At 48.1% G+C, this 14,422-nt stretch overlaps 1 protein-coding gene across 1 annotated transcript; it reads left to right on the forward strand.

Moving 5' to 3' along the window:
* Nucleotides 1–4,081: 4,081 nt before the first annotated feature.
* On the forward strand, nucleotides 4,082–12,957 carry LOC310775780 (intelectin-like; the record flags this gene model as incomplete). The annotated part of the gene is made up of 6 exons (XM_083635914.1): nucleotides 4,082–4,292; nucleotides 8,089–8,139; nucleotides 9,406–9,653; nucleotides 9,800–9,958; nucleotides 12,503–12,601; nucleotides 12,805–12,957. The coding sequence occupies 6 exons, from the start codon at nucleotides 4,082–4,084 to the stop codon at nucleotides 12,955–12,957; spliced, it is 921 nt and encodes a 306-aa protein (XP_083492040.1).
* Nucleotides 12,958–14,422: the final 1,465 nt, after the last annotated feature.

Raw genomic sequence — 14,422 nt, forward strand, 5'->3', positions numbered from 1 at the left:
ACACACACACCCACACATACACACACTCTGCCTCCCTCTAGTGTTCATCCGGTGCTTTACACTTTTGATGCAGATAAATACCCCTACCTCACATTCACCGACCATACATTGAAATGTTTAGAATGTAACTCAGTTACCACGTGAATTCACTGACTGTATTGCCAATCCCTCTCTTTTATTTTATATATATAATAAATATTGTCAACTTTTATTAGAATTCAACTGTTTCAGAGTGATTTTGTGGAATTGTGGTAAACTATTGTCTAAGGTGTAAGAACTCTCTCCTTTCAGATTAGACTAAAGGTGATTCAGATTAGGTCCGGTGATTAAGCCGGTGGTGCCCCTAGGTTAATCCTTACCAAGGATTACATATTTGATTTTAATAATTTTATGAAATATTAATAATTTTCGGATTATTAATATTTTATTTTACCTAACTAAATTCACCCAAATAACGAGCACAACATTTGGAGCCCCGCCCGAGGCATCTTTCAGGCAGAGTTTACCACAAATATCACAATTTTGACTGAAACACTGAATTACCTAAATTGCATTGTGTAACCACTGAAGCGCATGCCAAGCACTGAATGCTAATAACCTCCCAAACAGCTTCCAGCCAGAACGAGCGGAGCCAGACAGAGCTACCACCGCTCAGACTGACACAGATTCAGACTGACACAGACAACTAACACAGTTCAATCGTTTTGATTTAAGAACCCCTTATTTCAAGCTTGCATAGCGACTAACTCCTAACATTAGGCAACTACAGTTGAATTAAAACCTGCTTATATTTAAAATTCAACAATAGGACTTTCGCAAACACAGTTTGACTACAAGCCTATTTACGTTTGCCTCTCAAGTCAAGTTATTTGACTTTCAAGCTACAGGTACGAGCTCCACCTAAGCTTAAGAAGTGCACTGACTAGCAGGTAAGATGTCACAGCACAACGGCCAGAGTGCTGCTGCAGAGCACTCGGCCTCGCCCGACCAGCTGTTACATGAAGCGCTCATGAACGCGGTTCCTCCTGGGAGAGGACAGATCGAACATCTGCGGAAGCTCACAGAAGAAGAATGTGAGAAAATGTTGGAAGGAAAAGCAGCCGCCATGAAAAGTGCAGATACGGTAAACTGCACCATGCTGTCAGAGCTGCTTTATCTCGTTCTCCACAGAGAAACCTTTCACAGAAAAACCAACACACAGCTGCATAACCGAGCAACTGAGTTGGACAGGCAAAATGCGTGCCTGGAGGTCTCAAACGAAGACCAAGAGAGGACAATCCAGGACTTGGAAAGGAAACTGCGAGCAGCCCAAGCAGATTCTGAGGAAGAGGGTGATGGAGAGGGAGGCAATGACGGTAAGCGTGAAACCGACAAGCCTCCGTTCTCGTCCACCCCCCACCAGGTCCCAGGAGAAGAGAGGCAGGTAAGTCTGCCTCCACAAGCGTCCTCATCGCACGGCGTCCAGACGCCGGCTGCACTGCGTAACGGGCTCGGTAGTGGAGCCGAACCCTCGCCATACGACATCGACACGCCCGTCGTACTCGGGTCCCAGCCCAGTGAGGCCAGGGGACCCAATCCCCCGTTCGAGTCCACGTCCTTAAGGCAATCGCATAGGGACGACCGAGGGGGCTCGCTAACCCGTGAGAGGGGCCACAAAAAGGCCACCTTTGAACAACCATGGTTCGAGTACAGTAGGACTGAAGTCTCCCCTCCACAAGAGGAGGGGGGGAATAGACACAGGAGCGACCGCGCTCCCCCGTGGCTGAGAGGCGATGGCCGCCGCTGGGAGAGCCGCCGCTGTGAGGATTTTCCCCCGCCGTCACGGCGGGGGGAGGAGCCTCGCCGCGAAGGCCACCGCCGCGACCATGCTTCCCCACACCGCCATCGCGACTATTCCCCGCCCCCACGCCCGGATGACTGCCCCCCGCCCACAGGGCGGCGGGCAGACGACCGCTGGGGCAACGAACGCCACACGGAACGCCATCGCGACTATTCTCCGCCACAACGCCATGGCGGCCACCGCCGTGACGATTTTCCCCCGCCGTCAAGGCGCAGGGAGGAGCCTCACTATGGTGAACGCCACCGCGACTATTCTCCGCCACAACACCATGGCGGTCGCCGTCGTGACGACTTTTCCCCGCCGTCAAGGCGCAGGGAGGAGCCCCACTATGGTGAACGCCATCGTGACTATTCTCCGCCACGACGCTACGACGACCGCTATGACCCCCCACAACGCACGAGCGAGGGGGGACATCGCTATGTTGGCCACCGTCGTGCCTACTCTCCGCCATGTCGCCAAGATGACCATCGCCGCGACGACTGCCCCCCACCTTTGGGGTGGGGGGGAGACGACCGCTGGGACGATCACCAAGAGACTAGGAGAAGCGGACGTCACTACCGCGATGACTCCCCACCACGCACGCGCGAGGGGGGGCGTCGCCACAATGATCACAATCGTGACAACACGCCGCCGCCACGCTATGTTGACCGCCATCACCGCGACCCCTCATCGGTGCTCGAGCGCGATGGGGGGCAGCACCGCGATGATCGCTACATCGACTCCTCCCCTCCCCCGGGACGGGAGGAAGGACGTTGCCATGGTCGAGGCGACGCCCACCCCTTTCTGGATTGGGGGGGGCGCGGCCCGGAGCAGGACGACCTCAGTGACTCACCGTCATCCGACTCTGAGGATCTGCTCACCACGCGGGAAAGGGACGTCCGCGACCGACGGATCGAGTCCTTCGCCAAGGACATAGAACGCTTTGACCCGACTAACCGTGCCTCCAACGTCGACCGTTACATACGGGAGGTCAATCGCTCTCTCACCAATCTGGAGCGACCCACTACACGCGAGAAGCTCTGGCTGGTCTGGAAGACCACCACGAGCACAGCCCGCGATTTCATAGACGTACTTCCCAGTCGGACTCAAAAGAGCTACCGACTTGTCTGCCAGGCCCTCCGACAGGAGTACCGTCAGTACTCCTGTCCGATGCTCGCGAGACGGGCCGCTGAAGCTATCAAGCAGAGAGTAGACGAGGACCCCAGAGAGTACCACAGGCGCCTGTCAGCAGCCTACTTTCAGGGTAGAGGCCCCCCCACCGGCGGTGGGGAGGGAGATGAGGAGTTCATCCGCACGTACATGTCTAACCTGCACGAGAGCATAAGATCCAATGTGGAGACACACTGTAGGCACCACCAAGCCACGCTGAGCTATACGCGACAGTATGCACAGCTGGCATGGGAAGCACGCCCCCGGGTAGCCAAGAAACACACAGAGGGCTCCCAAGTTTACGGGGTAGAGCCCGACTCGGATGAGGAGGAGGCCCAGGGGAGGGAAGTCTACCGAGTAGAGAACCCAGTAGCTGACAGTCTAGCCCTAGAGGGCGACAAAGTGCCCCAAGTCAGAGCACCAGCTGTTCCCCGGCCACCGTGGCCCCACGCACCCAGCCACCAGCCCGACAGGCCGGTAAGCTCCAGGGGCGGGGGCAAAGGGGGAGACAACCCCCAGGGACGGCCCTGGCAGAACCAGGAGCCGGCCCAAAATCCTCATGGTAGCTTCTACCATCCAAGTCAGGGACGGTCCTGGCAGAGCCAAGACCAGGACCCACGCCCGTCAGGTAACTTCCAAGGCCAAACCCAGGAAAAGCCATGGAAGAAACCACGTAAACCCAAGAAGAAGAAGAAGCCAGGGAGTGGCACAGACGGTGGGGACAGGCGAACAACCGCGGAAGACCAGTCGACCCGAGACGCGCTGAACGCTTTAGCTGACACAGTAAAACTGCTCTTTGATAAAGACAAACCAGCTGGCTCCCCGCCGGAGCCAGACAAAACCCCGGTCGCATGACTCGGGGGGGAACCTCTGCCACCTGCCAAAGTTCGCTTTGTCAACAGGCGGAGGGGACCCCGAAGAACCAGATCCCTTCCTAAGTCTCCTTCTCAGGCTTCACCAAACCGTCCTACTCTAACTTTCATGGGCAACCTTGTCCGCAAGGGCAACGCCCATCACATCTACACCCCAGTGGTGGTAGGGGGGTGCACTCGCACCCTCGCCCTAGTGGACACAGGAGCCTCCATCAGCTTGATGAGTGCCAACACCTTCGAGAAGGTCTGCAAAGCCATGCACACCACCAATAGGCCACTTCGGATCGAGCCTTGTGATTTTAGCATCACCAGCTACACGCAAGACCGAACCCCCATTGCTGAGCGTGCTCTGCTGGACATCACCTTCCAGGGGATGACTATACGCCACCCCATTCACATCAGCCCTCTCGATACCGAACCGCTTCTCATTGGCCAGGATCTCCTGGACCGGCTAGTCCCAATCATCGACTGCTCCAGCAATCGCATTTGGGCTCAGGTTCAAACGCCAAAGCCATGGGCGTCACCTGGCCGCCAGCCTAGCACAGACAGACAAGTCGCTGTCATCAAGGAAGCTGGCACATCGCTGCCGGCACGCAACGTTTCCACCACTAGCCCCGAGCTGTACCGCCGCCTGTGCAAACAGGAGCGGCTGCTCCCCGCATTCTCCGCAAACGAAACCCGCACGTCAGTTCCCGCTCGAACCGCGAATGTTCCCATACGCCGGGCCATCAGCCCAGGACAGAAACTGCCTGGCAGGCAGGCATGCTCCCAGCCGTTGCCCCGGCACAGAGAACAAAACATGACGATGCGCGGCACTCCTTTCTTTAAGTTGGACAATCGTTCAACCAACACTCTGGTGCAGAACCCGACGCATGCACCTGACCCAGCGCTGATGCGGCAGCCACTGGGAGTGTCAGTTAACCGGTCGTACACACCTCCAAAGGGGGGGGGGCAAGCCCCACCACAGAGGTAGTGAACGAGACTTAGTAGGGCAGCCAGGATAGGTGCGTGTCCACTCACTCCGCCAGTATGCACTAACCACTAACCTAGGCTACATAGAGCCCTACTGCCAGTAACTCAGACTCAACCTCCATGCCTTACAGACTCTAACCAGCATAGTACGAGAGGACAAGACCTATGTGCACGCGACCAGAGACTTGACACAAGACCTTACAGGGAGATATCCTCCTCAGTCACCAGTCTGAGTGGGGGTAACATACCCCCCTACCTAGTCTCCCTATCTCTGGTTGAACAAATCTTAAAATCTGCCACGACCACCGTGGCCTAGCCCTCTCAGGTACACTTGGCATATAGTCTTGGCAGTGCAATCCCAATTTTCATAGATCCACAGCATCTAGAAATAGGATTCCTTGTCAACCTACCAATCATTGAACCGCAGGACATGTAGGCTAAAACACTGTCACACAACCGCTATGACATGGTCACTAAACTGAGCCTATGAATCAGACGGTGTTCTACACGGTCCCCCGAGGGACCAAACTAGTCTAGTTCAGCCCCAAGGCAACTGGACCCCCATTCACCAAACATGTAACGAGGTCATCACACTACCTCACACTCCTTCTCTCCCTTCCCCTTTATGCAAATCGTGTAAAAACGAAGAGCTAAATGACCAAGATAGAGAACCGGGCCCAGGCCCTGCCTAGGAAACTTGAAGTATGACAATCTGAATGTATTGCTTCGTGTGATGTAGACTAGTATGACAATCGGAATGTATTGTTTGTGTGATATAGTATAGGATGACAATCTGAATGTATTGTTTGTGTGATATAGAATGATAGAATAGCTTGAGAAAAGTCCTGCCCGGACACAGGTGATCTGCCCGGACTTGAGCCCACATAGGACCACATAGCGTAGGACCTAACGAACTTGCTCCTTTCAGCCTCACGGACTAGGCAACCAATGGGTCGCCACCCGCAGGCCGCATGGCCCTGGAGATGCTTTAAAGACTGTGCCAGAACACACCCTTTCAACCATCGGGGGGATGTTGGGCCAGACATATTGGAGTATTGATATTGATATTGAATTAACATTGATATTGAATTAACAGTGATATTGAATGAAAAACATGTTGAACGAAAACTGACATTGAATGAGAGACATGTTGTTTGAATACTGGCTGGTCCTGGTGGAGACAGTGGGAGCACCCAACCCCCACATACCTGGCCATTTGGGCCAATTTGAATACCACACCCGTGATAAAAACCACAGGGATGCGAGCCGATTCCTTTGTCCCACAGCAGCGAGATAAGGGGAACCAATCGGTGTGCCTAAACCGCAGCAAAGACACGCCCTGCACCCCAAAACATATACCGGTTTGAAGCCTGAAAACGTCAGTTCCTAAGCAGCCTAGCTGCAGACAGGTCCTCCTCTGAGAAGTTCTAAGTGACTAATCGTCGCGACAGGACGTGCGTTTGTGTCCCGAGACAAACCGCCCTTCCCCCCTGCCCGGACCCGAGCCGCCCAGGCCGCAACCAGGCCGACGACCTCCACATCAGGGCCAAGCCAGCTCTGATATCCTGAAACCGACCCGCATCGCCTGAGTGCCCTCAACCCGAAGAAGCGAGCTGTGAGGTTCCCCCTTTCCTCCACTGAGACGACAGCAGATGCAAGAACCCAGCGTGGCCAGCTGAGATCGACTGCCTATTCTCAAACCCCCGCTCCTTCCTCCACGTCTTCCTCTTCGAGACAAGCGGCCGCCCGCTCCACGAGCACCCCTCCTCCCCGCTGGAGGAACCTTGCGAGTCCGACCGCAACAAACCTGCATCCGCGTTTGCAGAGCTGAACGAACAAGCCAAGTAAGCTGACTGAATTGATCACTCAAGTCCGGGCTTAGAATTGTTAGAGTTAGATGATATATATATCTTTAGATGTACATGATTAACTGATATGATACTGTGAATGAATCTGTGACTGTTTATATCTGACTGTGACTGTGGGTTATATATGCATTACTGAATCCGAGTGTTTAGACGCTAGCCAGTTACTTCTTCACCGATCCACGGAGTGGATCTAATATAGCCAACGAGCTGAGAGGAACTTGTTTCGCCAATTCAAAGTCGATTAACTAATCGTGGCGAAGTAAGAGCCTCACGGCCCTGTTTTTCATCTAGACGGTGTTATTTCTCACTCACGGGCACGTGCGCAAGCGCGTGAACGGACCCTTCCTTGCTAAATACTCACACACATAGCTATTAGTCGGCTAACCGCCATTTTGTGCCGAGAACACATTCCCTTAGTCTCCATCTTGGGCCGATCGCCATTTTGGCCCGAAAGCACACCCCCGTAGCCTCCATTTTGTGTCTAGTCGGCCCTTCCGGGTCGGCCATTTTGAGAACAGACCCCTCACGCACACACACACACCCACACATACACACACTCTGCCTCCCTCTAGTGTTCATCCGGTGCTTTACACTTTTGATGCAGATAAATACCCCTACCTCACATTCACCGACCATACATTGAAATGTTTAGAATGTAACTCAGTTACCACATGAATTCACTGACTGTATTGCCAATCCCTCTCTTTTATTTTATATATATAATAAATATTGTCAACTTTTATTAGAATTCAACTGTTTCAGAGTGATTTTGTGGAATTGTGGTAAACTATTGTCTAAGGTGTAAGAACTCTCTCCTTTCAGATTAGACTAAAGGTGATTCAGATTAGGTCCGGTGATTAAGCCGGTGGTGCCCCTAGGTTAATCCTTACCAAGGATTACATATTTGATTTTAATAATTTTATGAAATATTAATAATTTTCGGATTATTAATATTTTATTTTACCTAACTAAATTCACCCAAATAACGAGCACAACAATATGGTCCAAATATTTCAGTAAAGCACTTGAAACACTTGAAATATTCTTGCTTGGGTGGTATCATTCTACTTGAAATGATGGTCAAATGCATTATTTTTAGTAAAATAACACGTCAAATTTTTCGGCCGGCCGGCCTTTGGCCGGCCACCCGAGTGGGCCCGGCCTTCGGCCGGGCATCTGTGCCCCTTCCTATCCAGGCCCACCCAATTTGCTCCAGGCCCACCTATAATTCAATTTCTGCATACGCCCCTGGTTGTGACCGCATGCATGTATTGTGGTGTTCGTGTGACAATAAAAGACGGGCTTGTCCGTTACAAGAGACAAACACTAATACATGTGGTGGTGATGCTAGAATACCATGAATCAGAATCTGATCTTTTCTGTGCAGGTGCTGTGGCCAGAAGCTGCAAACAACTAAGAGATTATGGTGTTAACACAGGTCAGTTGGTGTGCACAGCAGTGCAACCTCAGTAATGTCATGTTGCATTGTTATTATTTAGATCATTGTTATTATTTAGGTGATCTTGATCAAATCCATTTTAGATTAGATTAGATTAGATTAGATTCGATTCGATTCGATTAGCCTTTCTTGTCTCCCTTAGGAGAACTTTGTCTTGGCCATTTGAGAGAACATACAGTAGGTATGTACCTAATGTTAGGTAGGTACCGTATTGCACAGATGCTCTACAATACATCATCTCTTACTGTAGTTTGAGTGGAACAAAATAAAATGTATACCTGTCATAGTCGGCCTTTCCATCGGGAGCACCGGGACAAATCCTGGTGGGCCGGTGGGCTGGTGGGCCGCTTGCAGAAAAAAAGGGGGGAATATTGGTTGAGACAGTGAACCCCAGTGGACCACTTTGGGAATGCACCATCCCCACAGGATTACTCCTGTGGAAATAGTATAGAAGCTAGTAGAAGTGAGTGACTAAGCTAATAACCATAACAGCACATAATTGACAAAAATCTCTAAATAAACATACAGTATTTACCCTAATGAGAAAAGGAGCAAATATTGATGGTTAAAACTCAATAATGAGATCACAACAGACTAATGTTAATTTAAAATTAGATATTCCTCTAAATCTGGCTTCAAACGACCAACATTTTCGAAAAACAGCCAAAAAGTTTCGCCTGTGAGCTAAGGTTGCCGTCAAAAGTTTTCAGCGTCGACCTTTGGTCGTCGCCGAATGTTGTCCCCTCCAAATTTTGGCTCTTGTGTTTGTGCGTCGATGGGGGCGGGGTTGTGGAGTATCCGCGCCGCGGGCTGGTTGAGGTGGGCTGGTCTGCGTAGGAAAGTCCAAGGCTGTTTTTTTAGTCCCAGTCCAACCCTGATACCTGTTCATTTTACAGTTTGGTAACCTGTACCTTCTGCCTCACGGCAGCACCTCATACTCTGTGTGAAGCAGGTTTTGTAACCTGTACCTTCTGCCTGCTGGCAGCAGCTCATACTCTGTATGAAGGATGTGGTTTGGTGACCTGTACCTTCTGCCTGAAAGCAGCAGCTCATACTCTGTATGAAGGATGTGGTTTGGGTCGCAGGTGATTTTAATGCCCTGCATCCTCGATGTCTCCTCAAAAATCTCCTGGAGAGAAGATGCGGGCTGCATGCCAATGATTTTAGCAGCCCTCCTGATTAGGTTTTGGAGTTGTGATTGCTACTAGACATTGTCATGACACTCCTCTGTCTTCCTTAATTTAGATGGGTTGTACTACCTGGCCACTGGTAATGGCATATTCTACCAGACTTTCTGTGACATGACCACTGCAGGTGGTGGGTGGACCCTGGTGGCGAGCGTACATGAGAACAACATGTATGGCAAATGTACAGTGGGTGACCGCTGGTCCAGCCAGCAGGGGGACAACGTTAATCTGCCAGGAGGAGATGGAAACTGGGCCAACAGAAACGTCTTTGGAACAGTCGAAGGTGCCACCTCTGATGACTTCAAGGTCTGCTACAGTAGATGGTTCCTGACTATACTGACGATACTGACTGACAAACATCGTTAATGAGAAAAACATCAATGCTTTAAAGTCCAGTTGAAATAAATTACTACACAGGGATGGTTGCTTCACTTGTTCCCTTTCTTTCCCAGAATCCTGGCTACTATGACTTATCTGCAAGTGATATGTCAGTGTGGCATGTTCCCAACATCAGCCCACTGGAGAACTGGACAAGCACAGCCATCTTACGATACCACACAGCCAGCAGCTTCTTACCCACATATGGGGGGAACCTCTTTGGACTCTTTTCAGTAAGATCTACTGTGCCTTAATACATTCTGCACTTGGGTTATGTATGTAACCAGTAGCCTACAAGAAAGATGTTCCTATCCAAATGTATTCCTACTCATTCCCTTTTCCTTAAAGTGATAATACAGAAGATTTTCATCTAAATAAATGTCTGTTAAGTCACTATCTATCTGATAGTGAGTTAAAACAATGGTGATTGAGCGTATGGCCTATTGATGGAAGCCTTTGTATTTTCAGTATTGCAGCATTTATGAACTTGGTGTCTGTAGTGACAAAGGGTGGGCGGAGCTAACCCAATAGACTCACTCTGTAGGTTACTGTAGGTTCCTGACAACTCTTGTGTGAAGGATAACAAGCTACTTTTTTCCGGTCTCTGCTAGCATTACGCGTGGTTACTATGGCTGAACAAACTGAGTAATGTCACATAATAACAGTTTGGATCTCATCACCAATAAGTGTCACCCAAGAGAACAAAACTGAAATCTTCCGTATTATCACTTTAAAGGATGAACTGTTGAGTTGACTTTCAAGGCTTGAGCTTAACAGGGAGTGAACAGGGATTTAAATCAGGCAAATATTTCATTCTCACCAATCAGATTGACTCACATGAAACATTTGATCATAATGACTCTAGTTCATTTGCATTTCACCTCTCAGACGAGTCAGGACACGGCTTTCAAGTCTGAAATTTACCTAGAATTGGTAGGAAGATGAACATTTAAAGGTCCCAATTCGTGCAGCTGTAACCTCTTAAAAACGTGTGTCTCTGGTCCATAAAACATGATTCTGGATTAATTTGTCAAAAATATAGCAACCCTGACGGAGTTGTCACTTCCTCATCTCGTTGCGTCCCAAGAATGGTCTGTTTCTATAATATATTCAGAACTAACAGTTCTCATTGGCCGCTGAGGGAGAGCCCGCCCCAGGCTCTCAGCGGCCAATCAGATTAGCGTCTGTGGACCAGCACGCTAGGTTGTGTCCACAACTAACGTTAGCAACGAGCTATCGCTAACTTAACGGTTGCTACGCGAAAGAGGACATCTCAAAATGCCTAGACTTACCGAATGCACCTCCGCAGTTGCTGGATCACGTACAGTTGGCGTCACTCCAGCTAGAAGTGTTAATTTTGTGGCTATAGACAAAATGGTGCAGGTAGCTTGTGTGAGAGAGAACGCACGCAGTATGGTTAAGGACCCGAGTGACATCACATTAACCCGTCTGGGGGAACAGAGTGTAAGGGGCGTGGCTTGAAGGAGACTGCAGGGGGAAGCTGGATAGGGACAAATCCAACTCTGGCAGTTCTGAGGTTGTGACCACTCATTACAGGGAGGGATGACAGCAGTATATATGCATTTACAAGTAAAAACAGTAAAACTTTTTCACCAACTGGGCGCTGCTAGATAGATGTCACTATGTTGACTGTACATTACAGTACAGTACAGTATACAGTACAGTACAGTACAGTATAGTATAGTACAGTACAGTAGAGTACAGTACAGTACAGTACAGTAGTAGAGTACAGGCTAGTTAAGTGTTGATAGTAAGGTTTTTGAATTCCAACAGGCTCACAGTGCTGTTGTGTTTCTGACTTGGATTGGGGTTGTTTTGGTTCATCAAAACATTAGAAATCCTTAAAATGGGAAGCTCCAGGACTGTTGTATGGACTAACAAACCTTACTTTCTAACAAACTAACTAACAACTAACTAAGTAACAACCCCCCCCCCCCCCCCCCCCATCCAATATCGTGAGTAGATAATTACTGAATTTTCATTTCAAGGTTAACCATTCCTTTATAATGCAGGGTTGCTATTCTTTTGAGCAGGCCTGAATGGAGCCAGTAGTAACCTACAAGCTTTCTTTTTTGAATATGCATGCCCCCAGCTGATTTTACAGCATTTATTTTACAGCACTTAACTGGTAAAAGCACTACATTTAAAAAGTTATTTGCAGTACTATTAGTTTAATGATTGAATGTGTAATGTTTCACTGTGTTTGCTGTAGGAAAATAGCACTAACATTCACTTTTTTGCAATTTCAAGCATTACCCAGTGAGGTACAATGAAGGATCTGCAGTCACGGATAATGGACCATACTTCCCTATCATATATGATCATGGAGATGCGGACACCACAAGCATGTTTTATGGACCCACTGCGAGAGGTAATAGTATTTAAAATGAGCATGTTGTGTGTACTAGCAGATAGTCTATGTGCTGCTCTTGTCTTCTGCTGTGATCTTGGTATAATATAGAGTGTACTAATGCACAGAATGTGCAGGTTTCTGTGCTCATGTGATCTGTCCAGTGAAACCTCTTTGCATCTATCTAGCTTCAATCATCTTTATTTACATTAACTTTACACATGCAGGACCTAGACTGATTGATCGACCAATCTATCTATCTATCTATCTATCTATCTATCTATCTATCTATCTATCTATCTATCTATCTATCTATCTATCTATCTATCTATTGCTTCTCCTACAGGTGACTTTACCCCAGGCTACATCATTTATTTATTTATTTATTGCTTCTCCTTTAGGTCAGTTTACCCCAGGCTACATCAGCTTCAGAGCTATCAACAATGAGCGTGCTGCCACTGCCATCTGCTCTGGGATCAAACCAACAGGAGGCAATGTTGAACATGTGAGAATCTAATTATGTGACTACTGTACTTTGTTGCAGTAGGTCAGTAATGGCAGATATTACAACAAAGAAGTATTCCAGGGTTAGGTTACTGCAGAACTAATGTAAGACAGAGGAAAGTCTTCATAAGTATCACAAGTATAACAACACACGTCTCTATGTGTTTTTATTGGCTTTACTTTTTTTTTTTTTTTTTTTTATAGTACTGTATTGGTGGAGGAGGACACTTCCCTGAACGTGCACCAAGACAATGTGGAGACTTCACTTCCTTTGACTGGAGTGGCTATGGGACCAATAGTGGAGTGAGTGCATCCAGGCAAATTACTGAGGCAGCTGTACTGCTCTTCTATCGCTGATGTTCCCTCATTTTCTTTGCATCTCTGAGCTGGGCCCATCTGTATCGCCATGCAATATGGCCAAGTTTACATCTGTCTTAGTTTCTAAGTTGGAATGATAATCACCAGACAACACTGATAGCGTCTACAATAATAGTATCATATTAGCATTGTGTATAGTTTACTATAGGCTTACATTATCAACATGATTCTATCTTCTATCTTCCTGCACTTTATTAAAATGTGCCAGTCAGTTATATCATTCACTCATTGATATACACGCCCCCTTCGTTCATTCCTTGTCCAATCACTGTCTCCCACGGTTTCCCTCTTTCTGGACTATACCCAATCAGCTAATTTCCCTCGTTTTTCTGCTAGCCAATCAACTGAATGAGTTGTATAAAAGTTCCCATGTATCTCGCTGTGTTGTAACTCACCTATGTGCCGTAGGGTGACCAGATGTCCCGCTTTGTGCGGGACTGCACAGCATGTTCATGATTTTTCACGCGTCCCGCAAATTGAGAAGATGTCCCGCATTTTGGGCGAGAGAGAGAGAGAGAGAGAGGGAGCGCGATCAGACCAAGGCAGAGAGAGAAATAGAGGGAGAGCGGGGGAGAGAGATAGACCGAGAGACAGAGGGAGAGCAGGGGAGAGAGAGAGCGTGCACACAGCTGCTCTTGTCTGCAGCACACACTGTGGCTCGAGAGATGTGCAGCGCACGGTTAACTTCACATAGTGCAGCCTGAGAGATGTGTATTCCCAGTAACTAGTAGCAATAATAACAATACCAATGGCCAAATACTTACCATACTAATGATAATAGCTACTACCCATATTAATACAACAGTGCATCTTTGCACAAAGCTCTCAAGTGTTGTATAACTGGCACAATTGAAGACAGCCTCAAATCTTTCTCAACAGCTGCTACAGGCTATTTGCAACGGGCAATTATAAATTTCATTCTAAGCTGTGCTCTTATTGTGATGTTAGTTAATGTTTTGTTCAGATGAAGCTAGCCTACTATGGTTCTACTTCAATACCTATATGGTTCAGTAGTATATTGTTCTACTAGAAAAGTCGGTAACCCTTTATTTTACAGGTACCCTAGTTACATATGAACTATTTGTAATTACACATGAACACCAAATGTAATTACACAGTAATTACCAATAGTTCTAAATTACATAACAGACCTGTAAAATGGAGTGAGTCTGTTCAACTGTAGTTCATATGTAGTTACATTGTAACAGACCTGTAAAATGGAGTGAGTCTGTTCAACTGTAGTTCATATGTAGTTACATTGTAACAGACCTGTGAAATGGAGTGAGTCTGTTCAACTGTAGTTCATATGTAGTTACATTGTAACATACCTGTAAAGTGGAGTGAGACCGTTCAACTGTAGTTCATATGTAGTTACATGGTACCGGACCTGTAAAGTGGAGTGAGACTGTTCAACTGTAGTTCATATGTAGTTACATGGTACCGG

This window comes from Poromitra crassiceps (assembly GCF_964638095.1).
Source record: "Poromitra crassiceps genome assembly, chromosome: 4".
Classification (NCBI taxonomy): Eukaryota; Metazoa; Chordata; class Actinopteri; order Beryciformes; family Melamphaidae; genus Poromitra; species Poromitra crassiceps.